The sequence below is a fragment of the Electrona antarctica genome, assembly GCF_951216825.1.
Source record: "Electrona antarctica genome assembly, chromosome: 13".
Taxonomy (NCBI): Eukaryota; Metazoa; Chordata; class Actinopteri; order Myctophiformes; family Myctophidae; genus Electrona; species Electrona antarctica.
In genome coordinates, this window is record NC_136794.1 from 38643062 (window position 1) to 38666634 (window position 23573).

Here is a 23573-nt window from a genome sequence, read left to right on the forward strand (position 1 = left end):
TGAACATTTTTTAAACCAAAATACGGAGCCTACTGGGGCCTAGATATGAAGTAAGTTGTAGCTAAAGTTTTCATATAATTGTCAAATATAATTTGCCTCTGAGGTGTGGTGGAGTACAAAGTACAATGTCTCGCAAAAAATGTAAATACTCAAGTAAAGTTCAGCAGTAAATGCGCTTAGTTACTCTAACACATGCTTGTGTTGTGTTCTTCTCTCTCTCTCCAGCGGTCCCCGGGCAGCCTGAGAAGCCCACCATCACGGAGGTGTGTCTGGAGTCCATGACAGTCAACTGGGACGAGCCCAAGTACAACGGCGGCTCCGACGTCACCTCCTACATCATCGAGAAGAAGGAGACCAGCGGCAAGCGCTGGGCCAAGGTGAGCCGCGAGCCCATCCACGCGCTGCCCATCGGAAACAACTACGACGTCATCGGCCTGCTGCCACTCGCCGTCTACCACTTCAGAGTGACCGCGGCCAACGCCGCCGGCTGCGGCCTGCCCAGCGTGCCCTCTGACCCCGTGGTCTGCAGAGACCCCATCGGTAAGACCCTTCACTTTAGACAACAACACTTAAACATGTAGATGACAAACTAGTACAGGTAGTGTAAGTCATGTGTTTTGGTTTTAAACAAGTATAAAATTGACTTATATAATATAAGTAGCCTTGCCGAGCCATGAGGCCCATAGGGCAGGAGTCTATCTCCTGTTTCTGTAGCCATGAGGCCCATAGGGCAGGAGCCTATCTCCTGTTTCTGTAGCCATGAGGCCCATAGGGCAGGAGCCTATCTCCTGTTTCTGTAGCGTGAGGTAGCTTGATGTACAAGTACACCCCCTGGACATGATGCTAGTATGTCGCAGGGACTTACCACCAATCCAACCCTTGATGCTGAGTGTCAAGCAGGGAGGCACTGGGTCCCATTTTTAGAGTCTTTGGTATGACCCGGCCGGGGATTGAACCCCGACCTCCCAGTCTCAGGGCAGACACTCTAACCACAAGACCAATGAGCTGGTTCGTAAAATGGACTTGGTCTGTTAGTCTGTTACTGTGGTAGTCTGTTACTGTGGTCGTCTGTTACTGTGCAATAACTGGAAATTACTTCATTGATTGCTTTGTATTACAAACAGTTTTTCTTAATCTAATCATTCATTAATGTGTCCGTACCTCCAGAGCCCCCCGGCCCCCCGGCCCCCAAGGTCATTGACTGGACACGGTCCACGGTGGAGCTGGAGTGGCTCCCCCCGGTGGTGGACGGAGGCTCCAAGGTCACCGGCTACTTTGTGGAGTACAAGGAGGTGAACAAGGAGGAGGAGGAGCAGAAGGCACAGAGGATAGCGCTGATGGGCCCTGAAGAGGAGGAGGAGAAGCCAGAGGGCGAGGTCGAGGAGTGGGAGAAGGTCAGCCAACCGTTTCTAAACCATTTACAGTAAACTAATCTGTTAAAGGAGAATTCTTACCGTGATCTGATGTTATTATATTTGACTCTGATGGAAACATGTTCTTGTTCAGGCCAAAGACAACGACTCTAATGTAAACATGTTCTTGTTCAGGCCAAAGACAACGACTCTAATGTAAACATGTTCTTGTTCAGGCCAAAGACAACGACTCTAATGTAAACATGTTCTTGTTCAGGCCAAAGACAACGACTCTAATGTAAACATGTTCTTGTTCAGGCCAAAGACAACGCCTCTAATGTAAACATGTTCTTGTTCAGGCCAAAGACAACGAGATCAGAGGAACCAAGTTTGTGGTTGCGGAGCTGAAGGAAGGAGGTCTGTACCGCTTCCGGGTCAGAGCCGTCAACGTGGCCGGAGTGGGAGAACCAGGAGAAGTGGCCGAGATGATCGAATGCAAAGACAGGACCAGTAAGACCACTTTCCCCCTCTGTCCCCTCTGTCTGCTGTCCCCCCTCTGTCCCCTCTGTCTGCTGTCCCCCTCAAACACTTGCCACACGTTGAAGTTCTATATTTTTATATTCATGGCAACCTCTCCCCTCCCCTCCAGTTCCTCCCGAGATGGACCTGGATGCGTCTGTGAAGGAGAAGATGGTGCTCCACGCCGGAGCGACCATCCGCATCATCGCCTACGTCTCGGGTAAGCCGGCGCCCACCATCACCTGGGCCCGCGACGACGCAGAGGTGCCCGCGGAGGCGGCGGTGGAGAAGACGGGCATCTCCAACTCTCTGGTGATCAAGAACTGCGTGCGCGCGCACCAGGGCATGTACACGCTGAGCGCCAAGAACGAGGGAGGAGAGAGGAAGAAGGTCATCATCGTGGAGGTCCTGGGTAAGATGGAAACCTATCTATCTATCTATCTATCTATCTATCTATCTATATAATATCTATCTATCTATATAATATCTATCTATCTATCTATCTATCTATCTATCTATCTATCTATCTATCTATCTATCTATCTATCTATCTATCTATCTATCTATCTAGATCTATCTAATCAGAAATATTAAAATATCATATAAGAGAGATACGACCAATGTGAAGGGAATATCACCTTACCCTCTGTGCGTCCCCCTCCTCCTCTCCTCCAGATGTTCCCGGGCCCGTGGGCCTGCCGTTCTCCGGCGAGGCTCTGACCCTGGACTCCTGCAAGCTGACCTGGTCGTCCCCGGAGGACAACGGCGGCTCGGCCATCACCAACTACATCATCGAAAAGAGGGTGTCCGACCGCATGGGCTGGACGTCCGTGTCCTACACGGTGACACGCAACAACGCCGTGGTGCAGGGCCTCATCGACGGCAAGGGATACTTCTTCAGGATCGCTGCGGAGAACATCATCGGCATGGGGCCCTTCATCGAGACAGAGAGCATGGTGCTCATCACCGACCCCACCTGTAATTATTATTATCATTATCATTATCATTATTATCGGCATGGGGCCCTTCATCGAGACGGAGAGGATGGTGCTTATCACCGACCCCACCTGTACAGACTTTATTATTATGTGTCATGAATCTATTATTGTTAAAATTATTAGGGATGCATTGATGTATTGTTTGCTCTTCCTCACTTCCTCTCTCCTCCTCCTCCTCCTCCCAGCTGTCCCCGAGCGCCCTGAGGACCTGGAGGTGACAGCCATCACCAAGGAGTCTGTGACGGTGTCGTGGAGACCGCCCAAGTACGACGGCGGCTGCGAGGTGACCGGCTACGTCCTGGAGGCCCGCCTCCTGGGCAAGGACCACTTCAGCCGCGTGGGCGCCGACAGTGCCCTGCTGGAGAAGACCTTCACGCACGCCGGCCTGAAGGAGGGCTCCAGCTACGAGTTCAGAGCCGCCGCCGTCAATGTCATCGGACAAGGACGCTTCTGCTTCGCCACCAAACCCGTCCAGTGCAGAGACGAGTTCGGTGAGTTCTGATCCAAACCTTTGTCTGTGTGGAGGAGGAGGTGCCATGTGTATCCTTAAGTGAACATGAACTGTCGACCCCGTTATATTTTTTTCCTTGTAAAAATGTATTGTAATTTGTGGATTCAAATAACGAACTAAAATGTGTGTGTGTCCTTCAGAACCGCCCACCCTGGACCTGGACTTCAGGGACCGGCTGGTGGTCAAGGTCGGGGACATGTGTGTCCTGGCCGGACGCTACACGGGTAAGCCCGCCCCCGCCCTCACGTGGACCAAGAACGAGGAGGAGCTGGTGACGGACGAGGAGCTGACCACCAGCCAGACGGCCAGCACCCTCAGCCTGACCGTCAGCCAGGTGAAGAGAGAGCACAGCGGCAACTACCTGTTGACCGTGGAGAACCTGGCAGGAACACGCAAAGGAATGTGTACGCTGACCGTTGTTGGTGAGTAGCACACCTATTTATCTACCTGTTTACTGTCTGGTTGGTGAGTGGCACACCTATTTATCTACCTATTTACTGTCTGGTTGGTGAGTGGCACACCTATTTATCTACCTATTTACTGTCTGGTTGGTGAGTGGCACACCTATTTATCTACCTATTTACTGTCTGGTTGGTGAGTGGCACACCTATTTATCTACCTATTTACTGACTGTGTCTGGTTGGTGAGTGGCACACCTATTTATCTACCTGTTTACTGTCTGGTTGGTGAGTGGCACACCTATTTATCTACCTATTTACTGTCTGGTTGGTGAGTGGCACACCTATTTATCTACCTATTTACTGTCTGGTTGGTGAGTGGCACACCTATTTATCTACCTATTTACTGTCTGGTTGGTGAGTGGCACACCTATTTATCTACCTATTTACTGACTGTGTCTGGTTGGTGAGTGGCACACCTATTTATCTACCTGTTTACTGACTGGTTGGTGAGTGGCACACCTATTTATCTACCTATTTACTGTCTGGTTGGTGAGTAGCACACCTATTTATCTACCTATTTACTGACTGTGTCTGGTTGGTGAGTGGCACACCTATTTATCTACCTATTTACTGACTGTGTCTGGTTGGTGAGTGGCACACCTATTTATCTACCTGTTTACTGTCTGGTTGGTGAGTGGCACACCTATTTATCTACCTGTTTACTGTCTGGTTGGTGAGTGGCACACCTATTTATCTACCTATTTACTGACTGTGTCTGGTTGGTGAGTGGCACACCTATTTATCTACCTACAGTTCATAGTTTTAAAAGGATCCCTGGCTAATAAGCCAAACGTGTGTTAATGCATTTTAATTGCCCTAAAAATCTTTTAGATTAAAAAATATATATTTTAGAAGCAGTTCATCTTTCACTCGATGATTGTCATTTTGTCCATGTGTGATCCAGCCCTATGGAATTTATGGAATACATGTGCATAAAAAAAACACATTTAAAATATTGATTTGATGCTCATATTAACCTTAAGAAGAAGAAGGCCGTCTGACTTTTGAAATTACGTCATTATATGGCCGCCAAGTCTATTGACTTTTAATGTTTGTTTAAACCACTTTATAGCACTTTATACAAGGCGTCCCTCACTAAAAACTGGAGTATGGTTTCATGGTCTTAACCTCTGAAATCCCTGTGCGTGCAGACCGGCCGCAGCCCCCCGAGGGTCCCGTGGTCTTCGACGAGGTCTACACCAACTGCATGGTGATCTCGTGGCAGCCGCCCGCGGACGACGGCGGCTGTGCCATCTCCAACTACATCGTCGAGAAGAGAGACACCAACCGAGACCTGTGGATGCCCGTCATCTCCTCCTGCACCAGGACCTCATGCAGGGTAACACGCGACACCACCAGGGCGTCTTCATTTAGTTTTAATCATAGTCTCAGAGAATGAAATTATATGAAAATATATATATATATATATATAAATGTTTAGTCTAGTTTTAGTCAAGTAAATATCTTAAGATTGTAGTTGTCTAAAAAAAAAAAAAAAAAAAAAAAAAAGATTTGTTTAGTTGCATGCCAAAAATGTAAACATTTCGTTTGGGATTTTGTCCCCGTTTGGATACTTCTGAGGTGTAATACACCCACATTATGAAAAGATTTAATCCAGCTACTGTCGTTAACACTGTCGAGGAAGCTCCAAGAACCATCATTTAACTTGCGATGTCGCCACACCTCTATTGTATTGTGCATGAGACAAGACTTGACCCCCTCGAAGACAAGGATTAACGAGACTTGACCCCTCGAAGACAAGGATCAACGAGACTTGACCCCTCGAAGACAAGGATTAAGATGGTTCGTTGTTGTGATTGGTCCTCAGGTTCCCAAGTTGATCGAGGGTCGCGATTACATCATCAGAATCATGGCTCAGAACATCTACGGCATCAGTGAGCCACTGCTGTCTGCCGAGTGCAAGGCCCGGGACATCTTCAGTAAGTATACACTGTCTACACCCTCCACATCACACATCTACACTGTCATCTTCAGTAAGTATACACTGTCTACACCCTCCACATCACACATCTACACTGTCATCTTCAGTAAGTATACACTATACACTAACTGTCTACACCCTCCACACCACACATCTACACTGTCATCTTCAGTAAGTACACTAACTGTCTACACCAGGGCCCCCTTGTGGCCCCTGGAAGAATTAAATGGCATTAAATGGGGGTCAGTAGCCTATGCATGTCAAACTGGGTATCCTTTTCAAATGGGGTCTTGCCCTGAAAATGAATTTTCGGGGCAAGACCTCGACCTCGTACGTGCGGACTCGGCCCCCAGCCTGGTACTCTAGTCAAAATATGGCCCTTGAGGAAAATTAATTGGGGAACCCTGGTCTACACCCTCCACACCACACATCTACACTGTCAGAGACTATAAATGTACCCGTTTGTCAGTTTAGACTTTATAGTTTGTATAGTTATAGTTATACGTCAGACAGGAGGAGCATAATCAATGCAGAGCACAGAGAATAGTGTTTGCATTTCTCACCGTGTGTCGTGTCGCTCTGCCAGAGGTCCCAGACGCCCCTACGCAGCTCGTGGTGAAGGAGGTGTACCACAACACGGCTCTGATCTCCTGGGAGCCCCCCGCTGACGGAGGGAAGCCCATCACCAAATACATCGTGGAGAGGAAGGAGACCATGGCTACCAGGTACTGTACTCATACTGTACTGGTGCTGTACTTTAATGGAAGGAGACCATGGCTACTGTACACACACAGCAATGTTACTGCACTTTACTGTATCAACAAGATAAATAATGACTAGATTGGATACATTGGAACACAGGTTCTTTTTTTGGGACATACACTGACGACGAAATAACATAAATCATAATGTTGCCCTAACGAACATACACTGACGACGAAATAACATAAATCATAATGTTGCCCTAACGAACCCTCCCCCTCCCCCCAGGTGGGTGCCCTGCAGCACCGACCGAATCTTCCCCAAGGTGGAGTACTGGGTAACTGAGCTGCTGCAAGGCTGTGAGTACGAGTTCCGAGTGTGTGCGGAGAACGTGGTGGGCGTGGGAGACCCCAGCCCGCCGACCAAACCCGTCTTCGCCAAGGACCCCATCGGTGAGACAACTTGAAACCTGTATAAAATAGATTGTAGATTTTATTAACATGTTATTGTGACGTACGCAGAATAGGTCCAGTTGAACTAAGAGTTTTGTTTTGTCTCCAGTGAAACCGAGCCCCCCGGTTAAGCCAGAGGCCATCGACAGGACCAAGGAGTCGGTCACGCTGTCCTGGGACCCTCCCCTGGACACGGGCAGAGGGAAGATCTTCGGCTACCTGCTGGAGTTCCAGAAAGCAGGAGGCGATGAATGGGAAAAGGTTAGCCTGCCTAACGAACCGCTGATTCACTTCAATCACTCACAGGGGAATGAAAGAGAGAGCTAGCGGTGCTACTGCTACTGCTAGCTGACTCCATGTGTTGGAACTATAGACTCAAATGAAAGAGAGAGCGATGCTACTGCTAGATGACTCCATGTGTTGGAACTATAGACTCAGATGAAAGAGAGAGCTAGCGGTGCTACTGCTAGCTGACTCCATGTGTTGGAACTATAGACTCAAATGAAAGAGAGAACGGTGCTACTGCTACTGCTAACTGACTCCATGTGTTGGAACTATAGACTCAAATGAAAGAGAGAATGGTGCTACTGCTACTGCTAGCTGACTCCATGTGTTGGAACTATAGACTCAAATGAAATGAAAGAGAGAGCGATGCTACTGCTAGCTGACTCCATGTGTTGGAACTATAGACTCAAATGAAAGAGAGAACGATGCTACTGCTAGCTGACTCCATGTGTTGGAACTATAGGCATGTAACGTTCCACTCAACTCACCATATGATTGCAAATCTAGATTAATGAAAAATATTTTTCACGAAATGACCGAAAAGTTATTTACACAAATCCAGTATTTTCTTTCCCTTTTATATTTTTTCCTCTTGTGCTCTTTTTCCAATACAGTGGCAAATGTCTGAAAACTATTTTTCTTTCTCTTTTATTTTGCGAGCCCCTCGGCTGTTTGCAGAGGTTTGGCGCCCTCTGCTGTTTGCATAATCAGACCCTAGACTCATGTCAGTTGTTCTGTCCTACAGGTCAACCAGACCCTAGACTCATGTCAGTTGTTCTGTCTTACAGGTCAATCAGACCCTAGACTCATGTCAGTTGTTCTGTCCTACAGGTCAACCAGACCCTAGACTCATGTCAGTTGTTCTGTCCTACAGGTCAACCAGACCCTAGACTCATGTCAGTTGTTCTGTCCTACAGGTCAACCAGACCCTAGACTCATGTCAGTTGTTCTGTCCTACAGGTCAACCAGACCCCAGACTCGTGTCAGGACACCAAGTTCAAGGTGATCAACCTTGAGGAAGGGTCTCTGTATCGCTTCAGGGTCACGGCCGTCAACGCCGCGGGAGAGTCTGACCCCGCCAACGTCAATCAGCCAATCAGAGCGCTGGACAGACTGGGTACAGTACACACGTTATCACTCTTGTCTTGAACTCTTAGTTCAAGACAATACTCTATAAGCCATATCTCCAAAACTGGTGGGTCAAACTGAACAACCAATATGTCAATTTGAAGCTATGATTTCCACCTGCTTAATTTCATGACATGACATGAAAAAATGAAAATTAATAACAATCCAATGACAGGCTCCCATTCACGGTGGGTCACTTATAAACCTATAATAAAAGTTATAACACATCTTTTCTTGGACGCACCACCACAGAGCCTCCAGAGCTGATCCTGGACGCCGCCATGACCCGAGAGATCAAGGCCATGGCCGGGACGCACATCGTGCTGATGGCGGAGATCAAGGGCGCCCCCTTCCCCACCGTCACCTGGAAGAAGAACGAGGGCGACATCCCCACGAGCGCCGACATCGAGACTAGCCTGACAGGAACCAAGCTGGAGATGAGGTTCTGCACCCGGGACGACTGCGGGGACTACACCCTGAACGTGGAGAACCCGGCCGGCTCCAAGACCGCCACCTGCACCGTGCTGGTTCTGGGTAAGTCCTCAGACCTCCACAAGTTCTACAGACCTCCACCTGCTCCGTCCTGGTTCAGCAGGAGCCTCTTTTTAAACTCTCCTGAACTGCAACGCGACATTTTGCGTTGAAAGAATGTGTCCACTGTGTAGAAATCCATGTCGTACGCCCGCATCTTCAGTAGCTAAAGAGTGCGGGGTCAGGCCCGAAAATAGCAGATCCACAAGCTCTCAACGCACCGCACTGCGATGCGTTGAGAGCTTGTAGATCCGCTATTTTCGATATTTTTGTTCAAATGTTAGAGAGGCCCCTGCCGCTCTAACATTCTCTGCACGTCCCTCGTTCTGGGTAAGTTCTCCAGACCTCCACCTGGTTCTGGGTAAGTTCTCCAGACCTCCACCTGGTTCTGGGTAAGTTCTCCAGACGTCCACCTGGTTCTGGGTAAGTTCTCCGGACCTGGGCAATCAAAGGTGTTAAACGCGACATGTTTTCTTTTGGATGTCTCCCCTGCAGACAAACCCGGCCCCATCCAGCACCTCCGCCTGTCCGAAGTAAGGTGCGACTCGGGCTACCTGTCGTGGAAGGACCCCGAGGACTGCGGCGGCTCCCGCATCACCAACTTCGTGGTGGAGAAGAAGGAGGCGTCGGCCACCCAGTGGGTGCCCGTGTGCTCCTCGTCCAAGAAGCGCAGCTACATGCTGAAGTACATCATCGAGGGCTCCTCCATGATGTTCCGCGTGGCCGCCGAGAACGTCTACGGCCGCAGCGAGTACACGGAGACGCCCAAGGCCGCCAAGTTCATGAACCCCCTCTGTGAGTCAGAGTCTGTGTGTGTGTGTGTGTGTGTGTGTGTGTGTGTGTGTGTGTGTGTGTGTGTGCGTGTGCGTGTGCGTGTGTGTGACAAGTGTGGACTTTCCTGTGGCTTTACTATAACCTTTAATATAGATTATAGTTCTTATGTATGAAATATTGAGGGGTCCAGCTTTTGGTTTCCGTCCACAAACTTCTTCTTAAACAAACATGGAGAATGGAGAATATTACGTCACAGTGTCTGCGCAAAATAGGCTTAGTGTCTGTTTTACGTCATGACGGGTGTGATTTTTATAATTTAATACCGTTTCAGTTAGTTAACATTTTTGGTGTAATTTAATTTTATTTTAATTGTCCCCCCCGGACCTCCACCACTAGTTAAATAGTTAAATTGCAAAGTGTGGTTGCAGTCGCTTACATAGGCCCCTCCCTAATTTGACATTTTCTATAACACTTGAATAGTTTGGTCTTCTGCCCCTGCAAGGGAATTTATGTCTTTATAAACGATTGTAAAACATAGATTGGTTACGGAAACAACAGCAGCCAAATTAGGTACTACAAACGTTATGCAGAGCTCGGCCAATCACAGCGGAAGTTAGGTAGGTTACTCTGGAAGAAGAACAATAAAAAAGTGTGACAATAACTTTAGTCTGGGCAACCACACTAATAATAATAATTATAATAATTAATAATGTGTGTGTGTCCCAGTCCCCCCCGGACCCCCTAAGGACCTCCACCACGTGGACGTGGACAAGACAGAGGTGTGGCTGGAGTGGAACTGGCCCGACCGCAACGGAGGAAGTGACATCACAGGCTTCCTGGTGGAGTACCAGGAGGAAGGCGAGCGCGAGTGGGACGAGTGGAAGGTGGTCAGCATCCCCGAGAGTCACGTGACCGACCTGGAGGAGGGCAAGACCTACCGCTTCAGGGTGCGCGCCGAGAACGCCATCGGCCTGAGCCGGCCCGACACCACGGTGCCCGTGCTGTGCCAGGAGAAACTGGGTGAGTTATGGATGATAGAACCCTAACCCACACTGGGTGAGTTATGGATGATAGAACCCTAACACACACTGGGTGAGTTCTGGATGATAGAACCCTAACCCACACTGGGTGAGTTCTGGATGATAGAACCCTAACCCACACTGGGTGAGTTATGGATGATAGAACCCTAACCCACACTGGGTGAGTTATGGATGATAGAACCCTAACCCACACTGGGTGAGTTATGGATGATAGAACCCTAACCCTAACCCACACTGGGCTGGGTGAGTTATGGATGATAGAACCCTAACCCACACTGGGTGAGTTCTGGATGATAGAACCCTAACCCACACTGGGTGAGTTATGGATGATAGAACCCTAACCCTAACCCACACTGGACTGGGTGAGTTATGGATGATAGAACCCTAACCCACACTGGGTGAGTTATGGATGATAGAACCCTAACCCACACTGGGTGAGTTATGGATGATAGAACCCTAACCCACACTGGGTGAGTTATGGATGATAGAACCCTAACCCACACTGGGTGAGTTATGGATGATAGAACCCTAACCCACACTGGGTGAGTTATGGATGATAGAACCCTAACCCTCACTGGATGAGTTATGGATGATAGAACCCTAACCCACACTGGGTGAGTTATGGATGATAGAACCCTAACCCACACTGGGTGAGTTATGGATGATAGAACCCTAACCCACACTGGGCTACTTGGCATCAAATTATACTTAACCCATTTAGATCTCAGGACGATTCTACAAATGTCTTCTAAATCATGATGGTTTTCTGTGTTCAGTGGCTCCCATCCTGGAGGTGGACCTCAAGCTAACCGAGGGCTTCATCGCCAAGGCCGGCACCACCATCAGGATGCCCGCCATCATGAGGGGCATCCCCGTGCCCACCGCCAAGTGGACCACTGAGGGAGAGGAGGTGGTCAGCGAGGACAACATCAAGATCGACACGGACAACTTCTCCACCATCCTGAGCATCAACGAGTGCACCCGCGGCCACTCGGGCACCTACCTGCTCACCGTGTCCAACCCGGCCGGCACCAAGTCCGCCGCGCTCAACGTGACGGTCCTGGACGTGCCCGCGGCGCCCATCGGGCCCATTGGCATCCTGGAGGTGACCCCCGAGACCATGGAGATTGAGTGGCGCGCGCCCAAGGACGACGGCGGCAGCCCCGTCACCAGCTACATCGTGGAGAAGAAGGAGTCCAACAAGGAGACGTGGGGAGGCGTGAGCTCCGGCAGCATGGACACGCAGCTCAAGATCTCCCGCCTGCAGAAGGGCGCGGAGTACGTGATCCGCGTCCGCGCCGTCAACAAGATGGGCGCCGGCGCACCCCTGGAGAGCACGCCCACGGTGGCGCAGCACACCTTCGAGGCTCCCGGCCACCCCGGCAAGCCCCAGACGTCGGACATCGCCGAGGACGCCGTGACGGTGGGCTGGACCATGCCGCTGCACGACGGCGGCAGCCAGATCTTCGGCTACCTGGTGGAGCGGCGCCACAAGGGAGGCAAGTGGATCCGTGTCAATAAGACGCCCTGCAAGGACCTGAAGTACCGCGTGCTCGGCCTCTTCGAGGGCAACGAGTACGAGTTCAGGGTGTTCGCCGAGAACGTCGCCGGCTACAGCGGGGCCTCGCCCCCCTCCGACCTCTGCAAGCCCTGCAGGCCCATCACCATCCCCGGACCCCCCGTCAACCCCAAGGTGAAGGACTACAGCAGCTCCACAGCCGACCTGGTGTGGATAAAGCCGAGCAGGGACGGAGGCAGCCCTGTGCTGGGCTACACCGTGGAGATGAGGAAGGGCGACTCTGAGGAGTGGAAGAATGTGAAGACGGACGGCGACTTCATCAAGCATTGCGCCTACGGCGTCAAGGGCCTGGAGCAGGGCGCGGAGTACAGGTTCCGCGTCCACGCCACCAACATGATCGGAGACGGCGAGTCCATCGAGATCCCCGATGCCATCGTCGCCAACGACATCCTCATCCCGCCCGAGATCGAGATGGCAGCCACGTGCCGCGAGCGCATCACGGTGCGCGTGGGACACAACATCAACATCATCGGTTTCATCTTGGCCAGACCCGAAGCCGAGATCCTCTGGTCTAGAGGTATGAGGCTCTTTGAAAATGTTATTTAATATTAGTTTTATTCAGTGATTTTCACACTCAATATCAACGTTTACTATCTGTATGTTATATTTAACACTTATTTCCTTTTATAAACTCACCTACACCACCGTTTAATATTAATTGGTTGACGTAGCATTACTTTGTGTAACACATTAATAACACTCCTATTATTATAATTATTATAATTAACCGTTCATTTTGACCACATATTCTGATTTCATCTTTAGTCTTTATTTTCAGTCATATTTCAGTCATCTGAAATTGTTTGGTCTTAGTCTTTGTCTTAGTCGACCAAAATATCAGTCTTTTAGTCACACTAATTGGTTCTAATTGTTCTTTTAGGAGAGACGGTGTTCGAGAACAGCAAGAGGATCACGCTGATCCAGAACTTCCCGGCGGTGACCATGAGGATCAAGGAGGCCACGCGCGAGGACCACGGTCTCTACTGCCTGAAGGCGAGCAACGAGGGCGGCGAGGCGTCCTGCCTCATCACGGTCAACGTGCTGGACCGCCCGGGCCACTGCCAGAACCTCTGCATCACATACGCCACCAAGGACTCCTGCATGATCAACTGGGAGGCGCCCAAGGACAACGGCGGCTCGGAGATCACCCACTACATCGTGGAGTGCCGCGAGCCCAGCCTCAGCCTCTGGTCCATGATCTCGTCCGAGTGCACCAACAGCAAGATCAAGGCCAAGCTGATGGAGGGCAAGGAGTACCTGTTCCGCGTCTGCGCCACCAGCAAGATGGGCCCCGGCCCCAGCACGGAGACCAAGACGGCCCTGCTGGCCATCGATCCGCTACAGAAGCCCGGCGAGCCCGAGAAGTTCTGCGTGACGGACGTGGGGAACCACCACGTCCACCTGAAGTGGAGGAAGCCCGACTACGACGGTGGCAGCCCCCACCTCTACTACAACCTGGAGGCTAAGCTGCACAAGGAGGGAGAGGAGTGGGTGAAGCTCAACGACGCTCCGCTCGCCGACACCTTCTACCTGGCCGGCAAGCTGCTGGAGAACCAGACCTACACCTTCAGGTAGAGTGGTCTTCACTGGCATTCATGCATTCAGTCTGTCTGGAGAAGCAGACCTTTAGGGTGAGGTCACTTCTCGCCATCAGGGCGAGTAAGACGATTAATCGAACCGATGCCGATTAATCTAAAAACAAGTAGATTCGGCCGATACAGATTTGTTTGCAGATTAATCTCCCATCACTACTAGTAATATATGTAGTAACTGGTCCTAAGTGTGGCTCTTTACCATGTTTCTCTGCCGTACGTCTCCAGGGTCCAGACGAGCAGCGAGGGCGGAGAGAGCGGCTGGGTGAAGGTCGCCGACATCCTGGTGAAGGAGGTGATCATCAAGCCTGTGATAGAATTGATGGTGACCGGCACGGTCACCGTCAAGGCCGGAGAGTCCGTGAGGATCGAGGCGGCCATTAAAGGGAAGCCCCAGCCGGTGGTGATCTGGGTGAAGGACAAGTGCACCGACCCCATCAACCCCCGGCTGAGCTACGACAACGGAGAGGACTACTCCAAGTTCCTCCTCACCAAGTCCAAGCGCTCGGACACCGGCAAATACGTGGTGACCGCCACCAACTCGGCCGGCACCTTCTCAGGTACGCCATGAGTCATGTTGACGTCTTAGCCCCATACTGGCACTGCATTGGCTTCACCTCACGCCCGTTATGCAGTAACTGTGATTCGGGGTGCAAAAAACAAAATCATATAACACATAAATATCACAAATAATCTAAATGTTATCTCATACAATATCTGTCTCTCTCTCTCCAGGCTTCGCCAACGTCAACGTGCTGGACGTTCCCGGCGCCGTCAGGAACCTGCGGGTGACGGGCATCGGAGCGGACAAGTGCCGCGTGGTGTGGGACCCCCCGGAGGACGAGGGCGGCTGCGAGGTGGACAGCTACATCCTGGAGAAGTGCGAGACGCGCCGCATGGTGTGGTCCACCTACTCGGCCAGCGTGGTCAACCCCCACTGCAACGTGATACGCCTGGTGGAGGGCAACGAGTACATCTTCAGGGTGCGCGCCGAGAACAAGATGGGCACGGGACCCGCGCTGGAGACCAAGCCCGCCACCATCAGGACCCGCTTCGGCAAGCCCGGGCCCCCCGAGGCCCCCGAGGTCACCAAGGTATGGACACACACGGGACACGCACGCACGCATGCGCAGTGGTGGAAAGTAGTCGAGTATAATTAATAACTTACTCAATAACTTACGACAGACTATAACATCATGAAATAGGCTTAACAATAATTAAAATGAAATCAAAGAAATACATTGTGTACATTGCTCTGTGACAGAAAGCAGCACCGTCCACCTCGTATACATTTCTCTTTTGGTTTCTTGTCTCCTGTCCAGGTGGGTAAGGAGGAGATGACGGTGGTGTGGGCTCCTCCCGAGAACGACGGCGGTAAGTCCATCACCGGCTACATCCTGGAGAGGAAGGAGAAGCGCGCGGTGCGCTGGGTCACCTGCACCAAGACCCCCATCACCGAGAGACGCCTGAAGCTGTCCAACCTCATCCCCAACCACGAGTACCAGTTCAGGGTGAAGGCGGAGAACGAGGTGGGCCTGGGAGAGCCCAGCAAGGCCTGCAGACCCGTCGCAGCCAAGGATCCCATTGGTGAGACACATGAGCTAAAGTTGCTAAAGTTTGAGACGTTAATATAAACAAGTTCACAGTGCTTTTACACTTTCATATTGCAATCCTGGTGTGAGCAGCAGTTACAGTGAACTCTTTTTTTTCATCATTATCATTTTCATATAATTATGTAGACAATAGACCACTAATATGTGCAGTAAATATCTGACATGGTCCCCTTATCTGTTCCCCTACGTTTACCATTCATGTTATAACTAGTGTTGTCCCGATCCCATCACGTGATCAGAAATCGGGGCAGATCATGTGATTTTCAAATGATCGGAATCGGATCGGGAGCAAAGAAACATCCCTAGTGTCAATATTCTGTCTATATATTAGACTGAATATCGTCTGTGATGTTTGGATATTGTACTATTGTGATATGGCATAAGTATTCTACAAAAAATCAAATGATGGAATCGGGTCGGGGACCAAATAAACGTGATCGGGGACGTCCCTATTGCTGTAACGTTGTTCTCCTCTTCATGGTGGTCTCTCTCCGTCCCTCAGAGCCCCCCGGCCCGGTGTCCTTCCTGAAGGTGGGCGACAGCACCAAGACCTCCATCACCCTGGTGTGGTCCAAGCCCGTCTACGACGGCGGCGCGACCATCATCAACTACAGCCTGGACCTGAGGAACCACGCCGAGGCCAACCCCGAGAAGCCCAGCGAGGGCTGGAAGAGGTGCGACACGCACGGCCCGCTGGTGCTCACCGAGTTCACCATCCCGCAGCTGGACGGGGAGATCGAGTACGAGTTCAAGGTGTCGGCGCAGAACCAGGTGGGCTGGGGACGCCACGCCTACCTCAAGGACCCCGCCTCTCCCAAAGAGATCATCGGTAAGTAAGACGTCGAAGGAAAACGCACAGGCCGCGTCTTTTAATTTAATTTATGTAAAAAACACAGGTTTTAAGCTATAGCTGTATAATACACAGGCCTTTTAATCTATAGCTGTAAAAAAAAAAAAAAAAAAAGATGGTGTCATGGAACTGAAGCTGGGCTCAGACACACTATAGAGGGTATGCACGTGACATCATCATCAAACCCGGAAGTTATGCAGGAATGCCTACTGAGTGGCAAAAAACTACTTACTTTCTGGCCTTGACAGCCCATACATCCAAACAGAAAAGTCCTATTTGATTGCATTAAACAATGTTAAACTCACTTTGCCTGTTGCTTTGCCACTCGATTTGCCACTCGATGTGCCATTCACTTTAAGCATGCGCATACCCTCTATACTGGAGTTTTTAGAAATTAAATGAATTGTAATAGGATCATAAGTATAATCTTATAGGATTGTCTTAAACATGCACACACTACAAGATTTTAGTGGTTGTTGAGGACCACAAAGCTGTTAATCCTTGGTGATGCTGACTTGTATGTCGGAAAGTTACTCTGTGCTCTTTTTTTTATTATTATCACTGAATCAAATCAAATCAAATGAAAAAGTTCAAGACATTAAAGTGTGAGATTTGGATAACGTGACGCCACCATGTTTCCACAACAGAGGCCCCGGAGATCGACCTCGACGCCAGCCTGAGGAAGGGCCTGTCCGTCAGGGCCGGCTGTCCAATCAGGCTGTTCGCCATCATCAGAGGAAGGCCCGCCCCCAAGGTGACGTGGAAGCGCATGGGCGTGGACAACGTGGTGCGCAAGGGCCACATCGACCAGGTGGACACCATGTCTTTCCTGGTCATCCCCGAGAGCACCAGAGAGGATTCTGGGAGATACTGCCTGTGTCTGTCCAACTCGGCCGGAGAGAAGGCTGTGTATGTGCGCGTCAAAGTCCTGGGTGAGTACAACGAGTATTCACATGTTTTTATCAAAGTCCTGGGTGAGTACAACGAGTATTCACATGTTTTTATCAAAGTCCTGGGTGAGTACAACGAGTATTCACATGTTTTTATCAAAGTCCTGGGTGAGTACAACGAGTATTCACATGTTTTTATCAAAGTCCTGGGTGAGTACAACGAGTATTCACATGTTTTTATCAAAGTCCTGGGTGAGTACAACGAGTATTCACATGTTTTTATCAAAGTCCTGGGTGAGTACAACGAGTATTCACATGTTTTTATCAAAGTCCTGGGTGAGTACAACGAGTACTCATGATATGTTGTTATACTTAGTAAGTACAAGAAGCAATACTGCAATGTAGAAATACTACTGTTATTACAAGTAAAAGTATGGAATTTGAAATTGAAGTACTTTCCCGTCCGTAAAGCATTGACTAGACTAAACTGCACAACCAAAATATAATCTAGTCAAAACTGAACAACTAAATGAAAAATAACGAATGAAAAACTCAAAAAGTTATTTCTAATATCGTGGTTGTCTTGTCCAGACACCCCTGGGCCCGTGGGAGGCCTGGACCCCCCAGACATTAATAATTAGTTAATAACTATAACCTGGTTGTCTCGTCTCTACTCAGACACCCCTGGGCCCGTGGGAGGCCTGGACCCCCCAGACATTAATAATTAGTTAATAACTATAACCTGGTTGTCTCGTCTCTACTCAGACACCCCTGGGCCCGTGGGAGGCCTGGACCCCCCCAGACATTAATAATTAGTTAATAACTATAACCTGGTTGTCTCGTCTCTACTCAGACACCCCTGGGCCCGTGGGAGGCCTGGACCCCCCCAGACATTAATAATTAGTTAATAACTATAACCTGGTTGTCTCGTCTCTACTCAGACACCCCTGGGCCTGTGGGAGGCCTGGACCCCCCAGACATTAATAATTAGTTAATAACTATAACCTGGTTGTCTCGTCTCTACTCAGACACCCCTGGGCCCGTGGGGGAACTGGACGCCAAAGACATCACCAAGACGTCGTGCCAGCTGGCCTGGCTGCCCCCAGATAACGACGGCGGCAGTCAGATCACCAACTACATGGTGGAGAAGCGCGAGGTGGACCGCAAGACCTGGAGCAACTGCACCGACGAGCTGAAGAAGACCAGCTTCAAGGTCACCACCATGACCCCTGGCGTAGACTACTACTTCCGCGTCATGGCGTGCAACAAGTACGGCATGGGTGTGGCCCAGGACACGCCCAGGACCATCCAGGCCGTCGACCCCATCAGTAAGTTCCACTGTTTATTTGGACAGCAAATCGGGATTTTTTTGTTTGTTTTAGTCATCCTCTCTTGAATAGTTTTCATTTAGTTTTCAGTCACCTGGAATGTTGTAGTGTCTAGTTTTAGCCAACTAAATATCATACGATTTTAGTCGACTAAATCTACAGTTGATTTAGTCGACTAAAATGTATTTAGGCGGGCCTTGATGCCGTCTGTGTCCACCAGGTGAGCCTGACCCTCCTAAGAAGATGGATGAAGATGAACGTGTATTAACTCTCTCTGTGTCCACCAGGCGAGCCTGACCCTCCTAAGAAGATGGAGGTTCTGGAGGTGACCAAGAACAGCGCCACGCTGGGCTGGCTCAGACCGCTGAGGGACGGCGGCGCCAAGATCAACGGCTACGTGGTGGACTATAAGGACGCGGAGCTCCCCGAGGAGGACAAGTGGACGCCCTACTCCGTGGTCAAGGACATGAGCATCGTGGTGGTTGGCCTCAAGGAGGGCGCCAAGTACAAGTTCAGGGTGGCCGCCAGGAACTCTGTGGGCATGGGCCAGGCCCGGGAGGCCGAGGGCGTGTTCGAGGTCAAGGAGCAGCTCAGTGAGTTTACCGACTGACTGACTGACTGAATGACTGAAAGGATGGCCATACAATACATCCACTAAAAACCACATAGTTCACATATTTACGCATTTAACCCATTTAAGACCTGAGGCAAAATTCTACAAATATCTTCTAAATCATGACAGTTTTCTAAATCTCTGTCAGTGGTTCTCAAACTATTTCATGTCAATAAGGACCACGAACATTATATGTAATTGGCCGCCAACCCCCATCTGAAAATATGTTGTTCCAGGGACCCCCAGAAGCAAAGATTTGAGTTAAAAATGTTCACTGGGAAAGAATATAATATTCAAAGATTTGCACACATTTTCTCAATGTTCTAAAAATAGCATCTTTAGCAAAAAAAAAAACCTGTTAAGATAACCCGATGAAGATCTAGCATGGAAAGCGTTTTTGATTTGAAGATAGTTATATGGTGTAAACATACTCTACCATGGAGACACGGAACTATTTATGAATTGCAGCTCTTTAATCATAGTATTATAATTATAAACGACACATCCACGGTACGGAATAAGACAGTTTAAAGTGATGTCCTTCCCTCTAAACGTCTCATTGTGTCTCTGTGTCGCTCCTCACAGTGGCGGCCAAGGTGATGATGCCAGACGTGGTGACGGTGCGCGCCGGCAGTAAGCTGGTGGTGGAGGCGGTGGTGGCCGGTAAGCCTGCCCCCGTCTGTAAGTTCAGGCGCGGCGGGCAGGACGTCCTGACCTCGGACCGCCTGTCCGTGGTGAAGACCCCCACCACCGCCACGCTGGCCATCAAGAACGTCACCCGAGCGGACAGCGGATACTACAGCCTGGCCGCCGAGAACAGCACGGGCAGGGTCAACCAGATCCTCAAGGTCATCGTCATGGGTGAGTGTCACAACACACACCACATCATATACGACACGGTACGGTATGGTGCGGTACTGTGCTGTACGGTACGGTACGGTACGGTACGGTACAGTACAGGGTCAACCAGATCCTCAGGGTCATCGTCATGGGTCAGTGTCACACAAACACACCACATCATATATGACATGGTACAGTACAGTACAGTACAGTACAGTACAGTACAGTACAGTACAGTACAGTACAGTACAGTACAGTACAGTACAGTACAGTACAGTACAGCACAAAGCTTGTCGTGGAAGCAATACTCAGATTTTTTTGTTTTGTAATTATAACCCAAATCTACAAAATAACTAGTAACTCAAGTAATTGTAGTGACTTTACCTCCCACTGATAAAAAATAAATAAATAACCTCCTCTCCTCTCCTCTCCTCTCCTCTCCTCTCCTCTCCTCTCCTCTCCTCTCCTCTCCTCTCCTCTCCTCTCCTCTCCTCTCCTCCCCCAGACATCCCCGGACCCCCCGGCGGGCCAGTGGAGGTGACCGAGCTGGACACAGACGCGTGCACGCTCCTGTGGAACTACCCCGAGGAGGACGGCGGCTCCAAGATCACCAGCTACGTGGTGGAGAAGTGCGACGTGTCTCAGGGAGACTGGCTCATCGTGTCCACCGCCTGCACCAAGCCCAGCATCAGGGTCACCAAGCTGAGCGCCGGGAAGGAGTACACGTTCCGCGTGAAGGCCGAGAACCGCTTCGGTGTGGGAGCGGCCATCTACTCCGAGAGGACCATCGCCAGACATCCGTTCGGTGAGTTCCTTCCGCTGGTTATTATTTACTAAATAGTCCAACCTTTAACCCATTTAGACCTGAGCTTGTAGGTCTGCTATTTTTGAAAAAACGACTTTTTCAGAAAAAAAATCTGATCTCAGGTCAAAATGGGTGAAATAGTTACTGTATCGATTTCAAATCATTGAATCGTACGGTATCGGATCGCCATAATGAACCAATATCGTCGTCCCCCCCCCCCGCAGACCCTCCCAGCGAGCCGCTGAGCTTCCAGATCAACCGCATCAACAAAGACTTTGTCATCGTGTCGTGGGAGAGGCCGGAGAGCGACGGCGGCAGCCCCATCACCACCTTCGTGGTGGAGAAGAAGGAGCGTAACAGCCTGCTGTGGACGCGCGCCAACGAGTCGGTGCTGAAGGCCACGCAGTACACCTGCTATGGCCTCATCGAGGGCCTGGACTACACCTTCAGGGTGTCAGCCTGCAACATGGCCGGACAGGGCAAGCCCTGCAAGCAGACCGACTTCATCACCGCCAGGACGGCTGTCGGTATGTCTGCGTGTCCGTGTGTGTGCGTGTGTGTATGAGTCCGTGAGTGTGTGTGTGTGTGTGTGTGTGTGTGTGCACGCACGTGTGTGCGTGCGTGCGTGCGTGTGTGCGTGCGTTTGTTTGTGCCTGTCACCATCATGACATTGTCGATCAACTGATCCTAGAGGACATGAATATTAGAACGTATAATACAAATAAAAAAAGGCATCGTAAACCAAAATACATAATTATTGTGACATGGATGAAAGTGTGAGTCACCGTCGTCTCCTTTCCTTCCTTCTTTCCCTCGCAGACCCGCCGGGCAAACCCGAGGCCATGGACGTCACCATTAGCAGCGTCTCATTGGTCTGGAGCAAGCCCGCCAGCGACGGGGGCAGCAAGCTGATTGGCTACTACGTGGAGCACTGCAAGCTGCCCGGCGAGCAGTGGACGCGCTGCAACGCCAACTGCATGAACATCCAATCGGAGAGCTACGTGGTGACGGGCCTGGAGGAGGGCATGCGCTACACCTTCAGGGTCATCGCCAAGACGGCCATCAACGTCAGCCTGCCGTCGGACGAGTCCGACCCCATCCCTGTCATCGCCGAGCACGGTAAACCACACTGGTTGATCAAAAAACGATGTATCGATTATAATCGATTAGATATCGATCGCTATTATGGGGGCCCTGCGTTTACACGTAAGAACTTATACAATATATATTAAAAAAAGCCAATCTACAAGCTCACAGCGTGTTGAGATACGATGCGTTGTGAGCCTGTAGATCTGCTATTTTCGAAGAAAACAAAACGTGGGCTTAAATGGTTAGCGTATGTTTTGTAATGATAATCTAAATCTACAAGGTAACTAGTACGTTTTCAAATGATCGTAATGAATCCATTTCCTCTGATGACTGACTGACCGAGCGAACGTGTTTTGCGCCTTGCAGTGCCTCCCAGGATGGATCTGGGAGCCGACATGAAGAGCCTGATCGTGGTGAAGGCGGGAGAGAACGTGTTCCTGGACGCCGTCGTGTTCGGCAAGCCTCTGCCCAAGGTGAGCTGGAAGCTGGACGGAGCGCCGCTGGCGCTGCGCGAGGGCATGAAGATGACCGTCAAGAAGCACCTACACGTCCTGGAGCTGTACGCGCTGACCAGGAAGGAGTCCGGAGACTACACCATCACCGCAGAGAACACCAGCGGCAAAAAGGATGCCACCATCAAGCTCAAAGTGCTCGGTAAGGACACGTCGAATCAGCCTCTTAACCCTGACCCTCTCTTAACCCTTACCCTGTACACTGCTGCTGGTTTTGTCTGGGTTTTTCTGCCGTATTTCCGAAAAACGCGTCCATTCTGAAATGTGTCTGTCTGCTTCTCCTCCAGATAAACCCGGCCCTCCGGCGTCCATCAAGGTCAGCAAGGTGTACGCTGACCGCGTGAAGCTGCGCTGGGAGCCTCCCAAGGCGGACGGCGGCTCAGAGATCACCAACTACATCGTGGACAAGAGGGAGACCAGCAGGGCCAACTTCGCGCAGGTCACGGCCAGCATCAGCGGTCACTACACGGACTGCTCGGTGGAGAAGCTCATCGAGGGACACGAGTACCAGTTCCGCGTCAGCGCCGAGAACCAGTACGGCGTGGGAGACTGCGTCCTGACCGACCCCATCATGATCAAGAATCCATTTGGTACGAGGAAAGATAGCAGCGTAGCCGTAGCATATGGCATATTTATGCTGTACAAGGAGATAGCAGCGTATCATATGGAATATGTATTCTGTACGAGGAAAGATGGCAGCGTAGCATATGTCATATTTATGCTGTACGAAGAAAGATAGCAGCGTAGCATAGGCTATGGCATATTTATGCTGTACTTGTAACTGCATTTCCAGTCGCTCTGCTAAATGCCTGAATTGTAAATTGTATATTCACCGGGAGAGAGTGCCCGTTCATCAATTCATCAGTTCATCAATTGTACAGCGTTTTCCAGCTCTAATGTAATGTAATGTAATGTAATGCAATGTAATGTCTGCTCATTGATTTATTTCATCGCCTCACAGTTTCACTTGTTAACTCGGTATCCTTTTTTTCCGGTATCATTTTATCTAAATGATTGGATGAAATTTGTTCTACCTGAAAATGTATTTTCTGTTTATCAAATAGCTGGTGAGAAAGAGAGAGACCCTGTAACTGAACAGATAGCCCTATAGCAACGATGAATACTATCACAATATAGAGATATACTAGGTAACACTTTATTTTAAGC

General features: G+C 50.1%; 1 protein-coding gene across 1 annotated transcript in view; it reads left to right on the forward strand.

Moving 5' to 3' along the window:
• The window catches only part of ttn.2 (titin, tandem duplicate 2), a 267448-nt gene that overhangs the window by 184913 nt on the left and 58962 nt on the right, over positions 1–23573 (forward strand). Inside the window, exons 145-175 of the mRNA XM_079517777.1 lie at positions 226–540; positions 1168–1394; positions 1712–1862; positions 2002–2283; positions 2547–2849; positions 3055–3360; positions 3521–3802; positions 4993–5180; positions 5670–5781; positions 6370–6508; positions 6774–6937; positions 7047–7198; positions 8183–8339; positions 8603–8884; positions 9377–9676; positions 10382–10675; positions 11472–12791; positions 13155–13845; positions 14095–14426; positions 14602–14960; positions 15189–15453; positions 15982–16308; positions 16977–17261; positions 18248–18547; positions 18835–19140; positions 19746–20021; positions 20506–20805; positions 21030–21332; positions 21625–21924; positions 22261–22548; positions 22694–22996. Of these exons, the coding sequence (XP_079373903.1) occupies positions 226–540; positions 1168–1394; positions 1712–1862; positions 2002–2283; positions 2547–2849; positions 3055–3360; positions 3521–3802; positions 4993–5180; positions 5670–5781; positions 6370–6508; positions 6774–6937; positions 7047–7198; positions 8183–8339; positions 8603–8884; positions 9377–9676; positions 10382–10675; positions 11472–12791; positions 13155–13845; positions 14095–14426; positions 14602–14960; positions 15189–15453; positions 15982–16308; positions 16977–17261; positions 18248–18547; positions 18835–19140; positions 19746–20021; positions 20506–20805; positions 21030–21332; positions 21625–21924; positions 22261–22548; positions 22694–22996 (9609 nt within the window). The remainder of the gene's footprint in view (positions 1–225; positions 541–1167; positions 1395–1711; positions 1863–2001; positions 2284–2546; positions 2850–3054; positions 3361–3520; positions 3803–4992; positions 5181–5669; positions 5782–6369; positions 6509–6773; positions 6938–7046; positions 7199–8182; positions 8340–8602; positions 8885–9376; positions 9677–10381; positions 10676–11471; positions 12792–13154; positions 13846–14094; positions 14427–14601; positions 14961–15188; positions 15454–15981; positions 16309–16976; positions 17262–18247; positions 18548–18834; positions 19141–19745; positions 20022–20505; positions 20806–21029; positions 21333–21624; positions 21925–22260; positions 22549–22693; positions 22997–23573) is intronic.